Consider the following 26,659-nt stretch of genomic DNA (forward strand, 5'->3'; position numbering starts at 1 on the left):
AAAATAGGCTCTAGAGCACTGGTGGCGAACCTTTGGCACTCCAGATGTTATGGACTACAATTCCCATCAGCCCCTGCCAGCATGGCCAATTGTAGGGGCTGATGGGGTGAAGTCCAACATCTGGAATATAGGTCGCTCCTAGAAACATTACCAACAAAGTACAAATCAAGAGTACATTCAAAGCATGAACAGAAGACTGTATATAGCAGTATACATTACTTAGAAGTTCTGTCACTTGCAAATGTTGCTACTTTTCCAAAGAGCGACATCTGTATTGTTTAACAGAAGCTGCACAACAGAACTGTCAGAGTCTCTTTCAGGCTTGCCTAGGGCCAGCCTGGGAGAGAAATTCCTAATGCCCACATATCTCGGACAGTCGAATATAATGTGAGCAAGAGCCTCCACTTGGTTTTTACAGTGTGGACAAACCCGATCTTGGAGAGGGATGGATAGGTAGCGACCCTTTGTAATGGCCGATGGGAAAGTATTGGATCTGGCCCTTGTGATAATCCATCTCTGTTGGGGTTCAGTTAATAATTCAAGATATTTGGCTATGTGCCCCTGTTCCGGTATTATTCCGACAGAGAGGAGAACCCCTAACCCAACTCCGCCACGAAAGCTTGCTGGGTGACCTTGAGCTAGCCACACAGTCTCAGCCTAACCTAATTCACAGTGCAGCTGTGAGGATAAACTGGAGGAAGGGACAGTTATGTCAGCCATCTTGGGTCCCCATTGTGGAGAAAGGTGGGGTATAAAAATAGAGAGGAAGGAACCCAAAGGGTGGTCCAGAATGAAGGTGGTAAGGGTTACGATCTGAGGAGGATTCCACTTACCGGCCGCATGAAACGCTGAGAAGAGGGCTTCAGCGTCCTGCCGCAGGAACCAGGCTGGATAGCACAAAAGCGTCTCCTATGTAAATTGCCTGCAAGAGCTGGAAACAAAGAAGTCCACGGAGTACCCGTGATAGGACCGCGGTAGAAGCCCTGACAAGGGCCCAAGGCGAAAGAGAGTCAAAGACAATGACGGCGTTGGTCCCTGATTCAAGAAGCGGGGAAGAAAAGGCCACAAGAACCGCTCACCTCCATCACAGATCGGGTCGAGGCACGTCTCAGCGCAGAGTTCCACCAATCCGGTTTCGAAGCGGCCTCAAAGTGATTAACCTGGAGAGATTAATCCAATATATTTGCAGGGGGAAAGCACAAAGATGAAAGAAGCTACAGAACAGAAGAACCTTTATGGATCAGGCCAGCTGTCCACCGAGTCCAGCATTTTGTCTCACACAGTGGCTGACCAGTTTCTCTGGAGGTCCAACAACAGGGGACAGACTACAAAGGCCTTCCTCCAATATCGCTTCCTGGCACTAGCATTACAGAGGTTTATTGCCTCTGAATGTGCAAGTTCCCTTTCAGTCACCAACAGAGCCAATCCCTGACCCAACCTCCATGAACCTATCTAATCCTTGTGCAAAGGGGCCTATGCCCATGGCTATCACGTCAACCTCTGGCAGTGAATTCCACACTGTAATCCCTTGTTGAGGGAACCAGCATTTCCCTTGGCCCATCCTGAATCGACTGCCCGTCTACTTCATCGGATGCCCTTGAGTTCTCGAATTTTGAGAGGAGGAAAAGTTCTCTGTCTGTTCTCCACCCCGTGCATTAATTTATAAATCTCTATCATGTCTCCTTTTAATCATCTATTTTCTAAAAGTATAAGCTCTAAACATATGAGTCTGAGAGCCTGCGTGGTGTAGTGGTTAAGAGCAGGTGCACTCTAATCTGGAGAACCGGGTTTGAGTCCCTGCTCTGCTGCTTGAGCTGCTGGCTTGAGCTGCGGAGGCTTATCTGGGGAACCAGATTAGCTTGTGCACTCCCAACGCATGCCAGCTGGGTGACCTAGGGCTAGTCACAGTTTTTTTGGAGCTCTCTCAGTCTCACCCCGCCTCTCTGCAGGGTGTTTGTTGTGCAGGGGGGGGGGGGGAAGGGAAAGGAAAAAAAGAGGAAGTTAGTAAGACCCTTTGAGTCTCCTTGCAGGAGAGAAAGAGGGGATATAAATTCAAACACTTCTTCCTCCTCCCCCTCCCAGGAAAGGTGTTCCAACCCCTTCATTCAGGGGTGGGCAATTATTTTTTCTATGGGGCTGCATAAGAAACAGAAAATATTGTGGAGGGCCGGGCCAAAAGGCATGGGAAGTGGCTTTTGAAAGGCCATTCCGCAGAAGCCGGCCAAGGCAACCAGCTTCTCGCGGGGCTTTCAAAAGCGCCTAAGCTTCCCAGCAAGGCGGGCTTTTGAAAACCCTTGGAAACGGGCAGCCAAGGCAACCCGGCTTCTGAGGGGCACTTCCTAAAGGCACCTCGCTCCCAACTAGCAAGGGGGGGGCTGAGTCAGGGTCATCCGGCAGGCCGGATGTGGCCCCCAGGCCGTATAATGCCCAGGTCTGCCTTAATTACTCCGGTGGTTCTCTTATGCACCCTTTCCAGCTGTGTTGAAACTGGAGCACTTCATCATGCACTATCCTCTCTCATCAATGTTCCAGCTTTTCTTATTTCCTCCCCCCCTTTTTTGTGTGTGTGAATCCAAGGGGTTTTAAAAGGAAGAAATCAGGAGAACACCTTTACCAAGAAATCAGATGTATAGTCTGGAAGGCTGCTGGCGATTCTCCTCTCAAGGACAGCAGAATCCTCTCTCTGCAGAGCAATATAAGAATTAAGCAAATGACAATAACTGATGCATAGAACAAGGGATAGGTCGCTGCCACGGAAATCCCAGTATCAGCTCCTAAGCCCGTGGTGGCGAACCTTTGGCACTTCAGATGTTATAGACTACAATTCCCATCAGCCCCTGCCAGCATGGCCAATTGGCCATGCTGGCGAGAAGGCTGATGAAGTGGCAAATCCATAACTGTATCTGGAGTATAAAGATACGTCGCATACCTGCTATCTAAGCAGTGAGCACAGAAGGGTGTGAGTCCGTCTAGGACAGTGGTTCTCAACCTTCCTAATGCCACGACCCTTTAATACAGTTCCTCATGTTGTGTGGCTGACTTTAACATTTATCCATTTTTACAGATGGAGGGCTTACTGATGCAGAGAGTCTTAAGAAGACCCCTGGGAAATAGTCATTTTACTCCCAAAGGGGTCACGACCCACAGTTACCTGAGAACCACTGGTCTTGGACAGGGGTCTGCAACTGCAAGCTCTCCAGATGTTCATGATTCCCCATCAGCCCCTGCCAGCGCATAGCCAATTGGCCGATGGGAGTTTGTAGTCTATGAACACCTGGAGAGAGCCGCGGGTTGCCAGACCCCTCTGGTCCTAGAGACTAAGAAGTCGAAGAGTTCTGAGGGCAGTGGTGGCGAACCTTTGGCACTCAGATGTCATGGACTACAATTCCCCATCAGCCCTGCCAGTATGGCCCAATGGTGGCCATGCTGGCGGGGAGCTGATGAAGTGTAGTCCATAACATCTGGAGTTAGCCAAAGTTGCTCCTGCTCTTTCTACCGGGGATCTAGGTATGAAGGAAGGCTAACCACCATTGCTTTGATCATGTTACTGTTGTATCGCGTTGCAACTAGAGGCCCTGTCTAGGAACGCAGGTCTCTTCTCCCTATTTTTTCCCTATTTACACAAATATCCTATTTCTCCACAGCAGGGGTCTTCAAACTATGGCCCTCCAGATGTTCATGGACTACAATTCCCATCCCGACCCCTGCCAGCGCCAAGAGTGGGGTTGGAGAAGTCTGCAGCTCCATGGGAATTAAGAACATAAAGAACCATAAGAACAAGCCAAGCTGGATCAGACCAGGAGTCCATCTGGTCAGCGCTCTGCTACTCGCAGTGGCCCACCAGGTGCCTTTGGGAGTTCACATGCATGGGAATGTGAAAGCTTAATGGCAGCCCTTCATGTGGCTGTTGCTCGAGCACCTGGACTGTTGAAGGCATTTGCAATCTCAGATCAAAAAGAGGATCAAGATTGGTAGCCATAAATCGACTTCTCCTCGCCATTATAAATGCCTGATTAGAAGCCGCACTTTAAAGAAGCTATCCGGGTTAGTGGCCATCACGCACACCTCCTGTGGCAGCATATTCCAAACACCAATCTGCCACGTTGCGTGAAGAAGTGTTTTCCTTTTCGTAGTTCCTAATTCTTCCCCAAGCATTTTCAATGAATGCCCCTGGTTCTGGTATTGTGAGGAAAGAAGAGCTATACTCTGTCAACATTTTCTACCCCATGCATAATTTTGTGGGCTTCATTATCGCCATATCATCCCTCAGGCGTCTCACTCTCCAAACTAAAGGAGTCCCTACAGCAGCTTGCAGCCACTTTCCTCATAAAGGGAAGGTGCTGCGGAGCTCCTGTCACATCATCCATTCGTCGCCCTTCTCTGCACTTTTTTCTATCTCTGTCAATATCCTTTTGAGATGTGGCGACCAAGGAACTGAACCACAGTACTCCAAGTGCTTGGTTACGCACCACAGCTTTATATAAAGGGCATGACAATCTTTGCAGTTTTATTCTCAGCCAATTCCTTTCCTAATTATCCCCAGCATAGAGTTTGCCTTTTTCACAGCTGCCATGAACAGTTGACATTCAACATGGAACTATCAACTACAGACGCTGGAAATCCCTTTCCTGGTCTGCTTGTGACTGATAGCGCGGCCTGACGCAGCATGTTAATGTGAAGTTTGGATTTTTTGCCCTATGTGCATCACTTTGCATTTTGCTACGGTAGACTGCACATTGCCATTTCTTAGCCCACTCACCCTAATTTATCAAAGGAGTACCGGCGAGGAGCTCCTGCGCCAATCCTTTGTGGTTTTTTCTCCACCACCCTACATAATTTGGTATCATCTGCAAACTTGGCCTGCACGCTAACCCACCCTAAGCTTCCAGGTCATTTATGAATAGGTTAAAGAGCACTGGTCCCAATAGGATCCTTAGGGGACACCACTCCCTACATCTCTCCATTTGTGAGAATTTCCCATTTTACACCCTCTTTGCTTCCTGTTTCTCAACCAGTTTTTTAATCCATAGGGAGGACTTCCCCTCTTATTTCCTTCATTTGCTGAGTTTTTCAATCAATAGTCTCTGGTAGAGGAACTTTTGTCAAAGCTTCTTTTGGAAATCCAAGTAGACAATGTCCACTGGATTTCCCCTTATCCCCACATGTACCTGTTTACATCCTCAAAAGAACTCTAGTAAGTTTGTAAGACCCAGGATTTGCCTCTCTACCACAAAGAAACCATGCTGACTCTTTCAAATCAGCAGGTCTTTGCTTTTCTACATGTTTTATAATTTTATCTTTAATGACAGATTCTACTTACTAATTTACCAGGAACAGATGTCAAACTGACTGGCCTGTAATTTCCGGGTCCCCTAAGATCCTTTCTTAAAGATTGGTGTGATGACATTGGCCATCTTTCCAGTCTTCAGGGATGGAGCCTGATTTCAAGGATAAGTTGCATATTCAAAGTGAGAGAAGATCCAACAATTTCATGCTTGAGCTCTTTAGAGGAAACTCTTGGGTGAATGCAATCCTGGGCCAGGGGATTTGGTAACATTTAGTTTATCAATGGCTGCCAAGAACTTCTTCCCTTGTCTACCACACTATCTTTGTTAGTTCCTGGGATTAGCCTCCTAAGAAGCTTGGTTCAGGTGCCAGGAATTTTCCCTCTCACCTCCTCTTGGAGGTGAAGACAGATGCAGAGGAGATTCATTCCAACTTTTCTGCAATCTCCCTGTCATCTTTAGCAGCACACCCTTTGTTCCTTTTGATCATCCTAACCGGCCCTGCCGCTTCCCTTGCGCTGGCTTCCTGCTTTTTTGATGTACTTGAAGAACTGTTTGTTGCTGGTTTAACGATGTTCACAGCCATGTGATTTCCTCCATAATCCTTTTTTTGCGCACTCCGCTTACAGCTAACTTGCTTCTCTTTTGCCACCATTTGTGTTCTCTCTGGTATTCTTTGCTTTATCAGTTAAGTTGGACTTCCATTTTCTAAGAATACATCTCTTTTTTTTTTCCTAATGAATTTCCTCCAGCGTCCCTTGTTAGCCATGGTGGCTTTCTTTTTGAGGACTGAGAGCTGCCTTTCCTAACCCTCACGGAACACATTCAAGCTGAGCTTTTGTGACTGTGTTTTTAAATAACCTCCAAGCATCTTGGACATTTTTGACTCTCTTGATTTTCCCTTTCAGCTTCCTGCGCACTATCCTCCCTCATCTTTGAGAAATTTCGCGCTTTCTGAAGGCAAATGTAGCTTCACATTAGTAGTTGTCACTTGTTAGCATGCATGAGATTCACTGAATCTGACAGCATTGTGTAGTGGCTGTTCCCTGCTCGGCTCAACAACACTGACTTCCCGCGCACCAGGATTACCTGGGTCCCACATAGAGATTAGATCTAGGATCCACATCTCCCTGGTTGGTTCTACAACCATCTGCTCCTAAACCACGATCATTTAGCATATCCAGGAATGTTCTCTCGCTTACTATGACCTGAACATCCATTTTTCCAGTTTATATGGGGATGATTTAAATGCGCCCATTTATTCTACGACATTTTGCTTTTGATGGCCTCTCTAACAAATTTCTTTTTCCACATCAGAATCCTCTTGTGCTTTGGTCAGGGGCGATAATATATTCCTAATGTTAAACTGCTTCACACCTAGTATTGATATCCACAGTGCTTACTGTAGGAATCAGCTCCCCTGCATTTGTCTATTTTATGCGACACTATGCTTCTCTTTGATGTAAGGGGCGCTCCACTTTAATCGCCCTGTCCTATCCTTCCTGCAGAGCTTTGTAACCTGGGATAACAGCATCCCACTGGTTCTCCTCATTCCACCATGTCGCTGTGATGCCCACTATATCAATGTCCTCCTTCGAAACTCTGTACTCCAGCTCTCCCCATTTTGGGTCGAGATAACACTACTATTAGCATAGAGACACTTGTATCTCTGTCTCTGTCCTAACCTGGGATTTATGTGTTTCCCTCTAGCCTTTTTGGTAGACACTATCGCTTATCACATTGCTGTATATACCGCTTGTATGTGGTTGATTTAAAAAACCTCCTTCTCTGTCCTGCATCCCCCCACATGGACTCTGTATTCGAACCGAAGTCACCTCCGGCTCCTGTCGGCTTTCCCCAGGGGATCAGTTTAAAAGCCTGTTCTGCCACCTTTTTTTTTTTAATGTTGGTAGCCAGCAACCTGGTTCCCTCTTTGGTTGAATGGGCGGGACCCGTCCCTTTTGTACAGGCTGCCCTTATCCCCAAAGGTTCCCCAGTTCCTGACAAATCGGCGAGGAAACCACTCTGCCTTGCTATACCTTCTCATCCAGCATTGAGACCCTGTATCTCACGGCACTTGCCTGGCTAAGCCCTCTTGGCGTGGAACAGACGATGGCATTTCAGAGGGAATGCCGCCTTGGGGGGGGGGTCCTGGATTTTAATAACCCTTTTCCCTGCTTGGCCCTAAGTTAAAGCTTCCAGAGACCTCCCAGGCTACATTTCCCAATGTCATTGGTACGCAATGTGGACCACAACTGACTCCGCACACCCAGCACTGTCTAACAGCCTATCTGAAGCGTGGCGTGACATCATAACCGGCACCAGGCAGGCAAAGTCACCATCACGTTAATCTGCGCCTGTCACAAACCCAACTCTCTATATTCTGATGGTCGAATCACCCACTACAAGGCCCCACCTCCCGAGGGGTATCCTCAGTCTTGAGGAGGATATCTGACTACCAGCTGGGGAAGGGGTCCACATCTAAAGGGAACATCGCCTTTACCTGGGCCCGGCACCCTCTGTCACTTTGAACTCTCATTCTCGCTGGCATCTGGAGAGATGTCACGGGAAGTGGGACCGGCTGCTGGGTCAGTTACAACAACGTTTGTTGCACTCTCTGGCTCTCAACTCCAGGTCACTTACCTTGGCTTCAAGAGACGGACCGTTACGTTTGTATGCCAGAGCTCGATACGGCGCGCCCACGACTTCTGGCTGGTGGCGGGTAATCATCGCGATCAGAATAGTCATGGTGCCAAAGTCTCCTGGGCAAAATACCGGAGACGCCATAACCTTGAAGGGCTCCTGCTCCAGCAATCAGACAGACGGCCAAGAATGAGAGACAAAGGAGAGCTCCTGTCATATTCATTTATTAACCCTAACGTTTCCTCCTCCACCGCACACTCGGTTACATCCCAGAGGTGTAACATTCCCAGAAATGTTGAAGTCGTGGACCCCGCCCCCCTATTTTTCTTCAGAAAAAGTATTTTCAGTGAACTTGTTCTCGAAGGTTTTAGTGCGAGTTTCAACTTTAGCCGCTTCCGGTCGCTTGCGCTATGGCAAGGGTGGAAGACGTAAACCGCTTTTAAAACCCCATTTACAGGAAGTATCTCTGTCACCAGCTCAGGTACGAGAGGAAAGTGCGGGCGACCAAGAATGAGTCAAGCCGGACCAACGAGAAGGAATTTTCATGCACGAAGAGCAATGAGATCCTCCATTACTCCCCTCATGAAATCAGGTATCATCCTAGCTGCAAAAATCCATCACTTTAGTTTAAGGATTATACAGATTCCTTCTACCTATCTACGTCGATCATAAAAGCATTTCACTCTTTGGAAAGAGAAAAATTTTGCATGGGGATTTTTCCCCGCTTTCCATGTTCCTTAATCTTTTCCATTGGAATTTTTCTAAAGGACATGGCTAAGGTGAAAACAGGTCCCTCAATCCTGTATTTGCTCCCAAATTCCCCCACTCCCGGCCTTCACATCTCTACCACAGACAAACTGTTTGTGCTACAAGATTCTTTGCCCCGTGGCCAGCTGCATTCTAGGTCAAAATCCCTCAAGAACCCTTTGAAAAACTTCTTGACAGTAAGGGCTGTTCGACAGTGGAATGCACTATCTTGGAGCAGAGGCGTATCGTCTAGGGGGACATATGGGGTCAAATGTTCCTGGGCTGTGGCCATTTAGTCATGTGGGGGGCAGAAAATCACCCCCACACCCCTCCTCCTCCTTCCCCCCGGGTCCATACACTGATTTCAAGACCTGGTGCAAAAAAAGTTGTTTGGTCGTGGTGGGGGAGGGCGGCCGCCCATGTGGGTGGACTGGCCACAAAACTCAGGTTTTACACCGGGCTACATTTTCCCTAGATATGCCTCTGCCTTGGAGTGTGGTGGAGTCTCAGGAGCAGAAGGCGTAGGAGGTTAAGAGCTCGTGTATCTAATCTGGAGGAACCGGGTTTGATTCCCCGCTCTGCCACCTGAGCTGTGGAGGCTTATCCGGGGAGTTCAGATTAGCCTGTACACTCCCACACATGCCAGCTGGGTGACCTTGGGCTAGTCACAGCTTCTCGGGCTCTCTCAGCCCCACCTACCTCACAGGGTGTTTGTTGTGAGGGGGGAAGGGCAAGGAGATTGTAAGCCCCTTTGAGTCTCCTACAGGAGAGAAAGGGGGGATATAAATCCAAACTCTTCTTCTTCTTCGGAGGTTTTTAAAGAGAGGCTGGATGGCCATCTGTCAGGAGTGCTTTGATGGTGTGTTCCTGCATTGCGGGGGGTTGGACTGGATGGCCCTGGTGGTCTCTTCCAACTCTATGATCCCAGACCTCCAGAAGACGCATATCCCAGTTCACGGACACGCCCACCCCAAAGACCTCTCGCTCAACTCCCCTTACCTTTCCTTCCAGGCCCCAGCTACTTTCCCATGGGCCAAAAGAAGATCGGTGGCAGTCAGACAAGCCGGACAAAGAGGCCGCGTGGAACAGACCCGGCCTTGGAGACCACCTTGGCTCAAAGGCAAACCGGCCACGCACGGCCCTTATGACCGCCGGGTCCCCCAGATCGTTCTGCTCCTCGGCTTCCTCACTGGTATGATCCTCCTCCTGTTCTGCAGTCTCCATCTCCTCTTCCTCCGTCTCCTCTGCGGCTTCGTCAGCGAGCTGTGGCTCGGAGTGGCGGCTTTCGTCTTCGGACACATCTTCGAGCATCAGCTGCTCCTCTGCCATTTCCGAAGGCCCCGCCTCTTCTCCTGGGGCCGCTGGTTCTTCAAATCCATTCACGGGAGCTTCCTCCGAGTCAGCAGCCAAGGTTTTTACCTCACTCTCGTCCTGATAAGCTTGAGGAGGAAGGAAGGGAAAAAATAAAAGTGCCAGATCAGTGATGTTTACCCTTTTTATAGTGATATTCACACTGGTCTATGCTGGGGTGTAGTGGTTAAGAGCAGGTGTACACTCATCTGGAGAACCGGTTTGAGTCCCCGCTCTGCCACTTGAGCTGCGGAGGCTTGTCTGGGGAACCAGATTAGCTTGTGCACTCCGACACATGCCAGCTGGGTGACCTTGGGCTAGTCACAGTTCTTCGGAGCTCTCTCAGCCCCACCCACCCCACAGGGTGTTTGTTGTGGGGGAGGGGGAAGGGCAAGGAGATTGTCAGCCCCTTTGAGTCTCCTTACAGGAGAGAAAGGGGGGATATAAATCCAAACTCTTCTTGTTCTTGTTCTATCAATAAATGGGGATCTTGGACTGAGGGCTGCAATTTTTTTCATGTTATTTGCGAATCAACTGGGACAGCCAGTACACAGCTAAAAGCCCCCTCCGCAGAAGAGAAGTCACTTGGTTAAAGTTCTAGGCCACTCAGCCTCTGAAGTGTTCATACAGCAGTATTCTGTACCTTTCCATGATTTAAGAAAAGGCAAGGCACCATATGAGACTGAGTTTTGGGGTTTTATATGTAAGTCATGGGGACGCTGGGCCCAAATTCGCACCGAAGGCTAAGAGAGTTCAAATTGAAGATTAAATGTTGGTAGATCTCACCAGTAGGGAAAGAGAACATCTCTCATATTTAGTGATATTCCGCTCTGACCCGTCATGCTGAGGGTCTTAACCTGGTTGCCATTCTTTTTAACCACTTTTTCAACTCTGGTCAGTTACCTCTGGAGATCTTGCCATAGCCAGAACTTTTCACAAGTTCTGCAGAAGCTGTCTGGGTGCATTCATATGTAGACATCATTTGTAATAAACAATTCAAAACAACATTTGTTCAAAGTTATTTTTTCATTGTGATTGCACACATGTAAATTCACTTACACTAATGCTAACCCTGTTCTAATATACTATATGAACAAATTAAAGTGCATAATATATATAAAGTGCCAATGTCAATAAATCATATCAATGTACAGTTTCATAATTTCATTCAAAATATAATGACAAGGGTCCATATGAGACTTCAAACTAATGTGTTCCAAAAATTTCTTAATATGTCCATATTTTGTATGGTTGCAAAATGGAACTTCACAAATTTTCACCAACTGTATTGACAAACAATTATTCACAAGTCCATATGAGACCACACTGTTCAATTCCAACGGAAGTTTTGTATCTCCATTTTTATGTGATTCCCAAATGGAACTTCACAACAGAGCTGATATCTCCTGTGCCTTGAGTCCATTCATGGATGGTACATAGAAAAATGAGAATCCTGTATAGAATCGCACCACACGTCTGAATGCGTTTTCAAAGGTATCTTCCTCAGTATACCGATTCTCAATAGTTTGATTTCATCCTGGGGTTAACATTCTTATATAGTGTCCTCTTTCCCCTGGAGATCACTGCATACTACTAATAGTAGAAGGAGAAGGGTTTGGATTTATCCCCTGCCTTTCCCTCCAGTAAGGAGATTCAAAAGCGCTTACAAATTCCTTTCTCTTTCTCTTCCTCTCCCCACAACAGACACCATGTGAGGTAGGTGGGGCTAAGAGAGTTCTGAGAGAACTGTGACTAACCCAAGATCACCCAGCAGGAATGTAGGAGTGGGGAAACAAATCATAAGAGTCTGCCACTCAGGTGGAGGAGTGGGGAATCAAACTGGGCTCTCCAGATTAGAGTCCACCTGCTGTTAAGCGCATCAGGATGGCTTGCAATACAGTATTAAGATATTATTTGCTTCATTCATACGGTACAGTGGAACCTCGGTTTGTTGGTAATCCGTCCGAAAAGAATCGATGAAAACCGAAACAGATGAAAACCGAGGCAAACTTTCCCATAGGAATCAATGTCAATTCAATTAATCCGTTCTAGGCACTCCAAAAAACATACCAAAAACACATTTTTCTGTTAATAAACATCGTGTTTAATGCTGAAAACAGTAACAAACAATCACACTAGGACCAGCTTCAGAGCCAGTGGATAAATGTCACCCCAGAAAGCTGTCCAAAGAGGTCTGTTTCTGATGCCTCTTTAAGATTTGTCTGAAATGGGGCAAGACATTGTCATTATACAAGTTGCAGAGACATGGCCTGCAACAGCTTTGTCCGGGTGATTTTTCTCCACAAACCCCGCACCTGACTGCAAATTGACGAAAACCGAGGCAAATCGATGAAAACCGAGACAATTTTTTCACTGAAAAAATCGATGAAAACCGAAACCGATGAAAACCGAAGGCAATGAAAACTGAGGTTCCACTGTATATTTCTAATGCAGTATGCCATTGTTGCTGTATTACGACACTTCAAGTATTTTTTAAACAAAACGGTACGTAGAAAGTTTAAGAACTTACCTGATGAAGTGAAGGTCATATTATTGTAAAGATCAATTTCATCATCCTCAGGTGTTTTGTCTAGCAGAATTTCTTCATCTGACATAAAGTAATCCTCCAGAATCTGGTGGGAAAGACAATATTGACAATTTTGCTCACTCCCTCCTGGGAAAAAGCAGGCATCAAAACCTCTTTCAAAACAGAATACGCAGCACCCCATCCGCTGCCACAAAGAGGTCTCCAATGCTATTTTTCTGAACACATAACCTCTCCCTTGGACACAGAGCGTTCTGCCAAGCTTGAAGCATGATTTCGACACAATGCTGGTGGTGGAAATCACAGCCAAGTTGCAGCTGACTTATAGCACAATAAAGTTCTAAACCTGGACTACAATTTCTATACCTGAGCGCCAACTGTGTGCACATATATTTATTACAGCATGCTTTCAATAACCATTCATGGTCACTAGTTTATATACAGATATAAACTGTTCATGCAGATATAAACTTCACTATCCCCCTCACTCCACTAGGTAGTAATTTCCTTTTTCCATCCTCACCCTCTTTTTTAATTTTTTCTGAGCTCATTGTCAACGGGACATTTTTAAGAACATAAGAACATAAGAACTAGCCTGCTGGATCAGACCAGAGTCCATCTAGTCCAGCATTCTGCTACTCGCAGTGGGAGCCTTTGGGACCACCACCAGGTGCCTTTGGGAGCTCACATGCAGGATGTGAAAGCAAGGGCCTTCTGCTGCTCCTGAGCACCTGGTCTGTTAAGGCATTTGCAATCTGAGATCAAGGAGGATCAAGATTGGGAGCCATAGATTGACTTCTCCTCCATAAATCTGTCCAAGCCCTTTTTAAAGCTATCCAGGTTAGTGGCCATCACCACCTCCTGTGGCAGCATATTCCAAACACCAATCACACGTTGCGTGAAGAAGTGTTTCCTTTTATTAGTCCTAATTCTTCCCCCCAGCATTTTCAATGAATGCCCCCTGGTTCTAGTATTGTGAGAAAGAGAGAAAAATTTCTCTCTGTCAACATTTTCTACCCCATGCATAATTTTATAGACTTCAATCATATCCCCCCTCAGACGTCTCCTCTCCAAACTAAAGAGTCCCAAACGCTGCAGCCTCTCCTCATAAGGAAGGTGCTCCAATTTTACCATCTTAGCTGGCCGGGAAGTATAACTTTTAACTTGAATTTGTCGTCTTATCGTTTTATAGTGAAAGCAATGGCAAACGACCCCACAAAAACGGCTCGCCTACAAAATCACTGCTTGCAGTGGTACCCTAGGGTCGGACACGACCAAAGGGGAAACTTTACCTTTTTAGTTTGATAGTCCATTGCATTTTATCTTGTGGCTTACGAATGGTTGCAAACCGTTTTGGCTCAGGGCAGTTTAGAATTTAATAAATTAAAAAAGAACAAATTGTGGCCCAGGTGTAGCATTTTGCTTTTGTCTATTTAAAAAAAAAACCCCAGCCTGCTGTTTCTACTGTTCTGGGAAAGCACCCCCAACTGAGAAAATGAGTTGAAACTCATGTTGACAGAAGTCAATGGGGCTCTTTGAAGGCAATGAAGTCTTTGGGGCAGTTTGCTTTTGGGTATAAATAAACCACAGCCTGCTGCTTCTCTGCTCTGGGGAAAGCAACCACAGGAGAGGGAATAACCCCCAACTTAGGGGGCTCAGTCTTTCAGTTTCAGGCGCCCCCAAGTTCTGATTCCCCTTTCACTCACCACTGGCCCCACTCCGCCTTCCTCCGCCATCTCTTGCGCACTTTCCGCCCCCGCTGCGCAACCTTCGCAGCCACCTGCGGCGCTTCTTTTGAAGCCCTTTCACCGGGGCGGGGCAGGTAATTGGAAGGGGGGGGGGTGTTGAAATGTTTAGCCATAAAGCGTGCTGTTGATGGTCGACGAGGGGGATAATGTTGCATGGTGTCTGTCACCCCCACTGGACTTTTGTGCCGTTGCTTCTCGCTGATGCAAACCTCCGCCTTGCTTTTTTTTTTTTTGCAAACCTGAGCAAAATAAAGGATCTAGCGGCGCCTTAAAAGCGTAGCCACCATTTCCATCGAAGCTGCCTTCTCGGATAGACTGCCCGCCCTTACAGGCGTGAATGGGTTCGGCTGTATTGCCCGCCCTGCATGAAATCTGTTATCCGTTCATGCGTGATCCGATTCCCTCCCCCAAACAACTCCCATTTCCTCGCCTCTTTTTCAGGCTCGCAACAGTCCTGCGAGGTAGGCCAGGGGAGGGGGAGCGCGTGCGCGTGGAGGAGGAGGAGCGCGTGCCAGCGCAGGATATACTCATAAGCTTAGCAGACCTCAAAATCTAAGGAGCTTCAGGCCATTTTTTAATTGAGCATGAGTCTCAGTGAAAAAGGCAGACTACAAAGGAGATACATAAATAAACCCCTATAACTTATAACAGCCTCTCCTTGCTGTTGATTTCTTCTTCTTGATCACCTGCCTGGTCTATTTGTTTCTTTGCTAAGTTTGATGGGCTCCCATGTAACATGTTGTTGCAGAGTGAGAGTGCTTTATAATATAGATCTTTTTTTCGGGGGGGGGGGGACTACCAAGCAGGTAAAAAAAAATTTCTGGCTAGTTTATTCTGTTAAAAACACCCTTTTCCAAGCTTTAGCTAAACTTTTTGCGGGGAGACCTTGAACTTAACGGGTGCGCCACCTCCGGGGAATTCTCGGAATCCACGCGCTTCCCTCGGAAGAGAAAGTGAAAGAGCGACTCCCGGGAGTGCGCATGCGCTGGAAAGCCCCGGGCCCTTTCCCGAACTTGCGATCGGACATCTGCCTAGCGACTAGTGACGAGACGGCCATCCTTGGTGGTGATTGGCCCGGAAGCTCCGAGTCCAGCCGTTCCCGGGGCCGCTTGGAGCATTCGCGGGGCGCGAGGAGCTCGGAGCAAGACGTTGCGCTTTGCAATGGCGAAGGAAGCCGTGCTGTGTTGTATCCTGCTGGCTTGCAGCCTCCAAATGCTGCTTGCCGACGGCCGTAAGTCTTGCTCGCTCCCTTCCTCCCGGCAGCTTTTCTTTGCAGGGCGAGCTGAAGTTTCCGGCGTGCCTGGATCCGGTTTGAGGCTCTGCGACGGGTTGCGGTCAACGGGCGCGTTCCCACGATCCGCTTTGGGCGAGTTGTGTGCCCGCGGGGTGGGGGATAGTTCTACTACTAACTGATATAATTCCCCACCCCAATGGTGGATTCGATTTCTGCTGCGCAGTTTGCAAGGGAGGGGGGGGGTAATTCGGATTAATGAGAGTGGAGTGGAACAAACTTCGACTTTTGGCACAGATGCCAGAGGCGAGTGGGTGTGGGAAAGGATCTCCCCTTCTGTCTCTCTTCCTTTCTCTTGTTTGTTCCATGGCAGTACAAAAACAAGATGGATTGTGGAACATCTGGGAAGGGCAATGAATCCTGGAGGAGGGACCGTTTTTTTAAATTTATTATTATTATTATTATTATTATTATTGTTGTTGTTGTTGTTGTTGTTGTTGTTGTTGTTGTTGTTGTTGTTGTTGTTGTTGTAGATTTAACAGTTACCAGATCTTTAGCTGGTTGTTGGCCTTCATTACAATTCGAGCCTCACCCAGAGGCCTAGGAAGTTGTAATGTATCAGCGTATCATTATTATTATTATTACTACTACTACTACTACTACTACTACTACTACTACTACTACTACTACTACTACTACTACTGGTTGATTTCACAGCGTTGTTGTTGTTGTTATTATTACTATTATTAATTCGAGTTAGTAAACCGCCCAACCCCCGAAGGGCTCAGTTTAGTCCGGGAGAGTGCCAATAAGCCGGAGTTTTTGTGTCCCCTCCAAGAGTTTTCCTTGAGCATCGCTTTTTTGTGGGCCATATATTTATTTATTGAGGGTTTTTTTTAACCCTGCCCATCCCCAAAAGGGCTCAGGGTGGCAATACAACCACGTAAAATGACACTTCATAAAAACAACAACAAATGTCCTAAAACAGAAAACAACAATACAATGCAAAACAGCTTAAAAACAACCAAGATGGTGACTTAACCCTCCCCCCCCCCCCCAAAGTCCCCGGTAAAGCAAGTATTTAGCCTGGTTGGCCTCCAGAAAATCCCGGCAGAATAGCTCCATCTTACAGGCCCTGCGGAAACAACTCAAGTCCTGCAGGGCTCTGATCTTCCTCTGGAGCATATTCTACCAGGTGGGGCCAGGACGGAATATAGAGCCTGCGCCACCAAGACAGGAAGCAACTGGCAAGTCGGGTGCTAACCAGTCCCCAAAAAGCTGTTACGCTGAATGGAAAACTTGCTCGTCTTTGAAAGACTTCTCAAAGTCTTTATTTGGGGGATGAGCAGGCACATTCTACAAGGGAGAGGGAGGAGTCTCGTGTTTGGGGAAGCACAGGGCGGATCTAAAGCGAACTACGTTTTCCTGACAGTGGTGCTTCCTGTGCAGAGCCTTTGTTTGTTTGTTTGTTTGTTAATTAATTATATTTTTAGACCGCCCTCCCCAGTAGGCTCAGGGCGGTGTACATCATAATTAAAACATACAATAAAATATAAAACAGTAGTTCCATCTGTAATTTAAAACAATCAAATGGCGACAGTTCCCTCCCCCCAACCCCATCCACAGGGGGCCTGGATGACATGGCTATCCCGGCTGGCCAAAAGCCTGGCGGAACAGGTCCGTTTTACAGGCCCTGCGGAAACTTTGAAGGTCCTGCAGGGCCCTGATCTCCTTAGGGAGCCTGTGCCGCCAGGTAGGGGCCAGGGCTGTGAAAGCCCTGGCCCTTGTAGAGGCCAGCCGGATCTGTTTTGGGCCGGGGATTTCCAGCAGACGCTCCTCCAAGGAGCGGGAGGGCCCTAGCTGGGCAGTATGGGGAGATGCGGTCCATCAGATATACAGGCCCAATGCCGCTAACAGCCTTAAAGGTCAAAACCAGTACTTTGAAGATGGCCCGGAACTCGATAGGCAGCCAGCGTAGATGGTATAAGACCGGAGTGATCCGGTCCCGGCACGATGTTCCTGTCAGTAATCTGGCTGCTGCATGTTGCACGAGTATCAATTTCTGGACCATCAACAAAGGCAGGCCAGCATAGAGCGCGTTACAGTAATCTAATCTGGAAGTGACCGTTGCATGGATCACAGTGGCCAGGTCGGAACGAGACAGATACGGGGCCAGTTGCCGCGCTTGCTGCAAATGATGGAAAGCTACCCGGGCCGTTTGAGTGACCTGGCCCTCCAACGATAGTGTGGAGTCCAAGGTCACGCCCAGGCTCTTGACGGACTTTGCTTGCCAAGTTGTGGTGCTGACTTGTGGGGTTTTCCAAGCATGAAGAGCGCCAACGGCTTAGTAACTCCAAAGACATAGTCTGAGTTCACCAGTATTATCTCTCCAGTCTGCTAATAGTGTTTGGGTTTCACATTCCCAGAATTGTCCGAACAAGCCAACTCTCCATTCTGGCTTTTCCCCCGGGAATTTAAATTTTTCCCCCCAGATGGGTTTGCGCCACCTGCTGCCTCCAAGCCCGTGTGGACTTCAGTAGCAGCGCAGATCTGAATGCTGTAGGGCACAGGTGTTGAACTCGTGGCCCTCCAGATGTTATGGACTACAGTTCCCATCATCCCCTGCCAGCATCATGCTGTAGTCCATAACAACTGGAGGGCCGCACACTTGACACCTATGCTGTAGGGTTTTTTACGCAAGAGATGTTCAAAGGTAGTTTGCCCTGTGCAGCTCACAACACCCTGAACTTCCCGGAACATGTCAACATCTTCAATCTTGGGGGGAGGTATTCCTTCTCTCGTTAATTTACAAGGCTGTGTTTCTCACATCCATGCGACTGTGATCGTGTCCGTATCGGCTTAGCGTCCTACCCCGCTCTCAGTCCAGACTCTGGATCTTCTGCCGCCATTTTCTTATGCGGAAGAGACAACTGTGGCGGAGATTTGTCCGATATGAGGCTGCACGGGGGAGGGTCCTCCGTGGGGAAGGTCTGTGGCTCAATGGCTGAGCTTCTGCTTGATATGCAGAAGGTCCCATGTTCAATTCCCGGTATTTCAAATTAAGAAAGATTGGGGAGTTGTTGATGTGAAAAAGCCTCCGTGTCTGAGACTCCAGAGCAGTGGTTCTCAACCCGGGGGTCGGGACCCCTTTGAGGTCGAACGACCCTTTCACAGGGGTCGCCTAAGACTCTCTGCATCAGTGTTCTCCATCTGTAAAATGGATAAATGTTAGGGTTGGGGGTCACCACAACATGAGGAGCTGTATTAAGGGGTCGTGGCATTAGGAAGGTTGAGAACCACTGCTCTAGAGAGTCATGGCCAGTCAGAGAAGACAAGACTAGAGTCATAGAGTTGGAAGAGAACCCAAGGCCCCTCCAGTCCAACCCCCTGTCCTGCAGTGACACACAATTAAAGCACTCCCGACAGGTAGCCGTTCAGCCTCTGCTTAAAAGCCTCCAAAGAGGGAGACTTCACCACACACCTGAGGTAGCGTATTCCACTGTTGAACAGCCCTTACCATCAGGGCTGTTCTTCCTAATTGTTAGGTAGAATCTCTTTTCCTGTACTTTGAACCCATTACTCCATGTCCTAGTTTCTGGAACCCAGAACAAGCACAATTATGCTCAGAGGTGGGATCTCAGCAGCAGCACGTAGAACTTGAAGCAGTCTAGCAGGAGGTGCACCGGCGTGCGTGGCAGCCTGTGCCTGCGTGTATTCGTTTCCTGCCCAAGGACCGGTGCAGCAGCTGCGTCCTTGCCACAGCCCCGCCCCAGGAATGCCCGGCCACACCCCCGTCGTGCCCCGCCGAGCCCCATTGGCGCTACGCCACAGTTTGAATCCCACCACCATGGGAACCTGTTACTAAAATTTTTGGATCCCACCACTGATTATGCTATATGTGACTTACGGCACCACTAGCTGTCTAGCGTAAAGCAACCTTTCGAGAACACAACGTAGGCCTGTCCCTTTTGAGATACTGGCCAGCCATGGGATTAGAAGGGAATCTTTATACTATTTGATACTTGACTTTGTATATACCATGAGCCTCCGAACCATTAATGAGGTCAGGCAATTATCAGAGTGCCGACTAGCTCAGTGGTTTAAGGACTGCTTTATGTCTTTTTGACTGAACGAAGAGAATTCATTGTATTCTATGTTGGTGTTGTAAATACAGTGAATTGAGAACTACTTCAATTTTTCTGTCACGCTTGGTGAGTACTTCAGTTTGTTCTTTTTATGGATATATAACTTAGAGACTTCATTTTGGAAATGATATAAGACCAGAGAGTCTACGTGGAAAATTATTTACTTTGTATTTTTTGCTTACAAGTTGGGACACATTGCTTTAAGTTATTTATTTTTGTCGTATTTAAATCCCGCCTTATCCCCGAAGGGCTCAGGGTAGGTTACATGCTAAAAACAATACAAAGTCTTGACATTTAAAAACAAAATATAAACACAATAAATAAAATAGTATAAAAACCAATCGGATTATTGCTATTCTTATTAAGTTAGACTGCTGTCGGTGTTGTGAGCCACCTATAATATTAGGGTGTTGTGGGTTTTCCAGGTTGTATGGCCGTGTTTTAGTAGCATTTTCTCCTGACATTTTGCCTGCATCTGTGGCTGGCCTCTTCAGAGGAGATTCTCTGAACATGCCAGCCACAGGTGCTGACGAAACGTCAGGAGAAAAGGCTAATGGAACACGGCCATACAACTGGAAAACCCACAACACTTTAGTGATTCCGACCATGAAAGCCTTCAACCTTTTTTTTTGAAAATAGTTTTTATTTATTTCACTTAATTAAAATTCACAATCCAGTTTCCTTCATTGTTCACTGTACATTTACAATTGCTTTTAGGTTATCCTTCAAATATACCATATAATGCATAAACCATATACAGTATTAATCCAATATCACAATTGCTAGATTAAAAGAAAAAAGCGAAAAAGAAGGGGGAAAAGATACAAATTATGAATTACTACCTGTATATTAAGAATCAGACATAGCGGCATAGAAGCAGAAGGAGATGAAAGAAGAAAGTTGAAGAAAGCCTTCAACATTACATCTGTAGTGTAATTGTGCTTGCTCTGGATTACTACTGGTTACACTACCCCGCCCCCCACCCCCATTGATATTTTGAGATGCTGGTTATCTGGAATCACAGAAAATAAGCTTCCCGCACCTTCACCTTGCTCTCTCTTCAAATATTTGCATAGATCAGTACAGATGTTCAGTATAAAGTACACCTTTTCCAACAAAAAGAACTAAGTAGAATTGTAACTTCATCAGCCACATGCTGGACCGTCTTTATTTTAGAATGCTCCGCTTGGGTCCCAGTTGATAATTGATAATAAAACTGCAAAGATTGTCATGCCCTTATATAAAGCAGTGGTGCGACCGCACTTGGAGTACTGTGTCCAGTTCTGGTCGCCACATCTCAAAAAGGGCAAAAAATCCAAACTTCACATACACGCTACAGGGGTCAGTGCTATCAGTCACAGACCAGGAAAGGGATTTGGGCTTCTTAGTTGATAGTTCCATGGGAATGTCAACTCAATGCATGGCAGCTGTGAAAAAGGCAAACTCTATGCTGGGGATAATTAGGAAAGGAGTTGATAATAAAACTGCAAGGATTGTCATGCCCTTATATAAAGCAGTGGTGCGACCGCACTTGGAGTATTGTGTTCAGTTCTGGTTGCCACATCTCAAAAAGGATATTGAAGAGATAGAAAAAGTGCAGAGGAGGACAACGAGGATGATTGAAGGATTGGAGCACCTTCCTTATGAGGAGAGGCTGCAGCGTTTGGGACTCTTTAGTTTGGAGAGGAGACGTCTGAGGGGGGATATGATTGAAGTCTATACAATTATGCATGGGGTAGAAAATGTTGACAGAGAGAAATTTTTCTCTCTTTCTTACAATACTAGAACCAGGGGGCATTCATTGAAAATGCTGGGGGGAAGAATTAGGACTAATAAAAGGAAACACTTCTTCATGCAACGTGTGATTGGTGTCTGGAATATGCTGCCACAGGAGGTGGTGATGGCCACTAACCTGGATAGCTTTAAAAGGGGCTTGGACAGATTTATGGAGGAGAAGTCGATTTATGGCTACCAATCTTGATCCTCTTTGATCTGAGATTGCAAATGCCTTAACAGACCAGGTGCTCGGGAGCAACAGCCGCAGAAGGCCATTGCTCTCACATCCTGCATGTGAGCTCCCAGTGGCACCTGGTGGGCCACTCCGAGTAGCAGAGTGCTGGACTAGATGGACTCTGGTCTGATCCAGCTGGCATGTTCTTATGTTCTTATGTTCTTAGTGCCTACCTAGTTCTGTTACATAGGCGTAAGGACCCAAGCAGAGCATTCTAAAACAAAGCTGGCCTAGCACGTGGTGCATGATTAGTTCTTTTTGTTGAAAAGGGAATAGCTTTGCATGTTCGCCTGTGTTGTTCACCTTGAGCCTCTCGGCTTTTCCCCAATTTATACAGGAGAACCTTCTGTCCAAATGTACACTCGTCATCCCGTGGAGATTGGCAAGGAGAACACCGTGCAGTGCTACGTTGACCGATTCCATCCTCCCAAAATCAACATCACGCTTTTGAAGAACAACCAGCCAATGGAGAGTCGGCGCAGCGACCTGTCTTTTCACCCCGACTGGACCTTCCATCAACTCGTCTATGCCCATGTCACGATGGATGCGAATGCTGAGTACACCTGCAGGGTTGAGCACGAAGCCTTGACTCAGCCCAAAATTGTCAGACTCGGTGAGTATTTTTCTTGCTTCAATCCTGTTTTCCTTTTATCTCAGCAGAGAGACAACGTGGTGTAGTGGTTAAGAGCAGGTGCACTCTAATCTGGACAACCGGGTTTGATTCCCTGCTCTGCCACTTGAGCTGTGGAGGCTTAACTGGTGAACCAAATTAGCTTATACAGTCCAACACATGCCAGCTGGGTGACCTTGGGCTAGTCACAATTCTCTCAGAGCTCTCTCAGCCCCACCTGCCTCACAGGGTGTTTGTTGGGGGTGGGGGGGTGGGGGAGGAAGGAAAGGAGTTTGTAAGCCCCTTTGAGTCTCCTTACAGGAGAGAAAAGGGGATATAAATCCAACTCTTCTTTTTTCTTGTTATTTCTGGGGCTCATTCCGCATATGCAGAATAATGCACTTTCAAACTGCTTTCAGTGCTCTTTGAAGCTGTGCGGAATGGCAAAATCCACTTGCAAACAGTTGTGAAAGTGGTTTGAAAACGCATTATTTTGCGTGTGCGGAAGGGAGTCCCTTCAGGGATCACATGCTCTTTTCAAGAATGGTTTAGCCACAGTTGCATATTGCTGTACTATTACCCTAATACGTTGGAAAGATCTGTCCTCAAAGTAATATTGAAACTGTTCTCTTTTACAGAGTACTGAGCATCTTTTCCCAGGATAAAAAGGTAAAGTATGGATATTCCCCGACAGTTGTAGCTAATCAGAATTTTAAGTTAGCTTGTCCAAAACTGGAAATGAAGACGATATAATGTGGAAGAGGGGACTCACAGCCAATTCTTCAGGCTCCCTTTCACACAATCCACAGATTAGCCGATTGCACAGTAGGTGTAGGTGCCTGTGAGTTGGTTGCTGGCTGAGTCATCCACTGTAAGCCTATTGGATAAGAATGGGCTAACAATATTTGGTAATAACCTACCAATAATATAACACTATTCGTAGCTCTTCTGCTTTAAGTCCATTGGCTTATGTGGATTTAGACTGTTGTAATCGCACAGGATTGGAATGTAGATTGTATAATATTATCTTGGGGGCATGCCAGTGCAATTTCTGCTGGGAAAATCATGCAGGGAGAAACAGCTGCCTCTTCCCCCAGCACTGTGCCCAAACGTCAGATCAGAGCCTATATGGATGCTTTTGTGTCCACAGCAGGAGCTGCTGCTACGGGACCCCAATGTCTTGTGCAGTTTGGTCTTGGGTCTCCTAATTCAGAACTGCACCACATGAGAGCCAGCGTGGTGTAGTGGTTAAGAGCAGGTGGATTCTAGTCTGGAGAACCAGGTTGATTCTCCACTCTTCCATCTGAGTGGGGGAGGCTTATCTGGTGAACCAGATGTGTTTCCACACTCCTACATTCCTGCTTGGTGACCTTGGGCTAGTCACAGTTCTTCGGAGCTCTCTTAGCCCCATCCACCTCACCAGGTGTCTGTTGTGGGGAGAGGAAGAGAAAGGAGCTTGTAAGCCACCTTGAGTCTCCTTACAGGAGAGAACAGTGGGGTATAAATCCAAACTTTTTTTCTTCTTTCTTGTTTCAAACCCATGATACAGCAGATCTGCTGAAGTAAAGCAGGTCTGAAATGACTGAATATTAAACTTATCTTTTCTCTCTCTCCAGATTGGAAGAACTTTACACTCGGAGATGCGTTCCTGTGCTGTACTTGCTTTCAAATGACTTTATTTTGATTTTTACCCTGCCCTAACATTGATAATACAATATTATAAACAAGTGAATTACTCAACCAAATCACTTGACCAGATATCTTTAAAAATACAAGATAACTTTTTGGTGGACATCCTTCTTTATGCTACATTCCAACAGGAGTCTCATCCAATATGTCTAGCTACTTGTTCAGTAAAAAGGGACGGTAGGGAAAGGAGAAAAGAAAAGGGAAGGGAAGAGAGGAGAGGAGAGGAGAGGAGGTATAGAAAATAGGTGGAGGGAGGGATGGAAGAGGGGAAATGGAGATAATTATTATATTGGTGTAAGCACTGAATTAGGTGTGCTGGGTACCTCCCAAGACCTGTTGCTGGACAAAGGTTGAGATTTTGAGTGATGTGGATTTAGAAAAGGCATCCTTTTGTGAATGAGAGAAGTTGGAATGCCTCTTCGAAGAGAATTATTGCTTCTCCCCCAGTGTTCGTAAATTCCAGTTTAAAAATAATTAAATCTTTTTTTTAAAGGAAATATTGTGATTGCAAAAATAGAGCTTTCCTTTATGTATCTCCAGGTATTACATCAAGTGAAGATCTTGCAGCTTAAGTTTTGACAGCAATGTAGCTTTTCATTGTGTTGCTTTTGATAAAAGTTAATCTGTTATTTCTGGAATGTTGTTGGGCTAAGAAGACATACAGGTAGTTTAAAGATCTACAGATAGTTTTCTTGGCTACAGATCAGTTTCTTATCACTCTGAAATGCAACTGAAATGTCTTCTCACAATAAAGTACACTTACTGACCTTTAATATGCTCTTTGTGACTGTCTGTTAATTTGGGGAGTTAAAGTGGATTAGTCGTCAAATAATCTGATGAGACTCTTCGGACAACCGGCAACATCTCTCCACGCTTGAGTTTCATAAGGAGCTAATTTTGCTTAGAAGCCCTAGAGACATTTTCTTGGGAGTAAGCATCACTGAATAAAAGTATTTTTCTTTCTGAGCAGACATGCTTAGAATTGCTTCCATAGGCCCACATTTTTGGATCCAATTTACATTTCTTCATCATGCACAATTATACCAGAGATTCAAAGCTCACCCCTTCACTTCTTGGCAGACCTAGTGATTATTAATTATTCCTGTTATTTCTTATTGCATCCATTAATCCAAAGACTTCATACAAGGGGGGGGATCACACACCAAATAAGTATATGCAAAGTATATTTGAAGTAAAGTAGGAAGTATGAGTATACTTGACGTAAAAACATTTTAAAAAAATCATTGATTACATAATACCGACAGGAAATGGAGACAGGATTCAACAACAACACAACAACACAAGCCTTTATTGGCATATAAAACAGGACAAAATTTTAAAACAAAACAAGGTTAAGAAATACAGTTAAAATTACTAATTTCCAGTATAACATTTGCAACAGTTTCACAAAAGAGCACATCAGAGCTGTTCAGGAGATTGGGTATCTTATAACACTCATGCCACTGAGAACATTGCAAGAAAATGGAATACATGTATTTCATGCGTATCTTATTGTGTTTAGGGCAGGGGTCCCCAAACTTTTTAAACGGGGCCAGTTCACTGTCCCTCAGACTGTTGGAGGGCCGGACTAAAAAAAACTATGAACAAATTCCTATGCACAAATGATTGTAAAATGTTTGATTTCACCTTTCAACCTTTCTGTCATGGTCTATTTTTAGAACAGTGACCAAAGTATGTCAAGTACAGGGTGGGGCTCCAAATATTGTTGGGGGAGGCTGTGGAATACCTTCCCTGTAAAAAAAAAAAAAAGCAGAACTTTCCCAATGAAGCATTCCATCTAACCCAGGATCAGGTATCTTCCCGGGTTCTTTCCTCCCTAGCAGCCAGCGAGCGATTCACCAGCCTGGCTGATGCCAATGGGAGTGAGGCAGAACAGAAAGCCTGAGAGCAACACATGGAGTAGCCGAGAGGGAAGGGCGGAGCAGGCGTTGCCACATGTTAGGTTTCCAACTCTGGGTCAGAAAATTCATGGAGATTTGGGGGGGTGCCATCATGTAATTGCAATCAACGGCCATTGGGGCCAGTTCCTCCTCTCCCTCGAGCCCCCACTGCACATGAATGGAGCCATCGCCGCTATGCCTGGCGGGCCGGATAAATGCAACTCTCAGTGGGAGCTAAGCATTTCTAGCCCCTCGGGCCGTGGGGCTTTGGGGACCCCTGGTTTTAGAGGCATAGAAACAAAGAATGGTCAAGTGTTTCAACCGTAGTCCTATCACATGAACAAACGCTTTTAGAACGTTCCATATTCTTAAATCTTCCCTCCAGCAGAGCTGATGGCAGCACATTACACCTTGCAGTAGCCAAGGCTCTCCTCTGGGTGGGATTACTCAGCAGACGAAGATATGCTGCCATAATTCCACGCTCGCATGGGATTAATAATGTAGTTGGAGAACAGGTTGTCTTGGCAGCACGAGTCAAATTATGAGGAGACAGGATTCTAACTTGGTTCACTCCAAAGCCGCCTCAAACACAAGTTCAGAGCACTGTCGCCTACTCAATCTGTGAAAACTCCACTGGCTGTTTTTAAACTCCCAACTTTAAATAGTCGAGGTTCCACTGATCCATCTTCTTTTGAAAGGTACTTCTACATATGTGAGCCTTGAGGAAGGCAGTGCTCAGAAAAGAATGGGAGGG

General features: G+C 46.4%; 2 protein-coding genes across 2 annotated transcripts in view; one reads left to right on the forward strand and one right to left on the reverse strand.

The window, feature by feature from the left end:
• Positions 1–14,306, reverse strand: part of PATL2 (PAT1 homolog 2) — a 32,776-nt gene extending 18,470 nt beyond the window's left edge. The window contains exons 1-6 of the mRNA XM_048482044.1: positions 14,277–14,306; positions 12,556–12,658; positions 9,784–10,114; positions 2,615–2,681; positions 1,080–1,160; positions 834–983 (exon numbers count right to left, since the gene is read on the reverse strand). Of these exons, the coding sequence (XP_048338001.1) occupies positions 834–983; positions 1,080–1,160; positions 2,615–2,681; positions 9,784–10,114; positions 12,556–12,658; positions 14,277–14,306 (762 nt within the window). The remainder of the gene's footprint in view (positions 1–833; positions 984–1,079; positions 1,161–2,614; positions 2,682–9,783; positions 10,115–12,555; positions 12,659–14,276) is intronic.
• Positions 14,307–15,391: 1,085 nt separating this feature from the next.
• On the forward strand, positions 15,392–24,777 carry B2M (beta-2-microglobulin). The gene is made up of 4 exons (XM_048482096.1): positions 15,392–15,549; positions 22,043–22,318; positions 22,954–22,984; positions 23,932–24,777. The coding sequence occupies exons 1-3, from the start codon at positions 15,480–15,482 to the stop codon at positions 22,959–22,961; spliced, it is 354 nt and encodes a 117-aa protein (XP_048338053.1). The 5' UTR covers positions 15,392–15,479; the 3' UTR covers positions 22,962–22,984; positions 23,932–24,777.
• The last annotated feature ends 1,882 nt before the right edge of the window (positions 24,778–26,659 follow it).

This window comes from Sphaerodactylus townsendi, linkage group LG17 (assembly GCF_021028975.2).
Source record: "Sphaerodactylus townsendi isolate TG3544 linkage group LG17, MPM_Stown_v2.3, whole genome shotgun sequence".
Classification (NCBI taxonomy): Eukaryota; Metazoa; Chordata; class Lepidosauria; order Squamata; family Sphaerodactylidae; genus Sphaerodactylus; species Sphaerodactylus townsendi.

What these genes read in the sequence shown, in the direction of transcription:
- B2M (XM_048482096.1), top strand. Translation starts at nt 15,480, where the DNA reads ATGGCGAAGGAAGCCGTGCTGTGTTGTATCCTGCTGGCTTGCAGCCTC. An exon ending in AATGCTGCTTGCCGACGGCC is followed by an intron (nt 15,550 to 22,042) that starts GTAAGTCTTGCT and finishes CAATTTATACAG; the next exon opens with GAGAACCTTCTGTCCAAATG.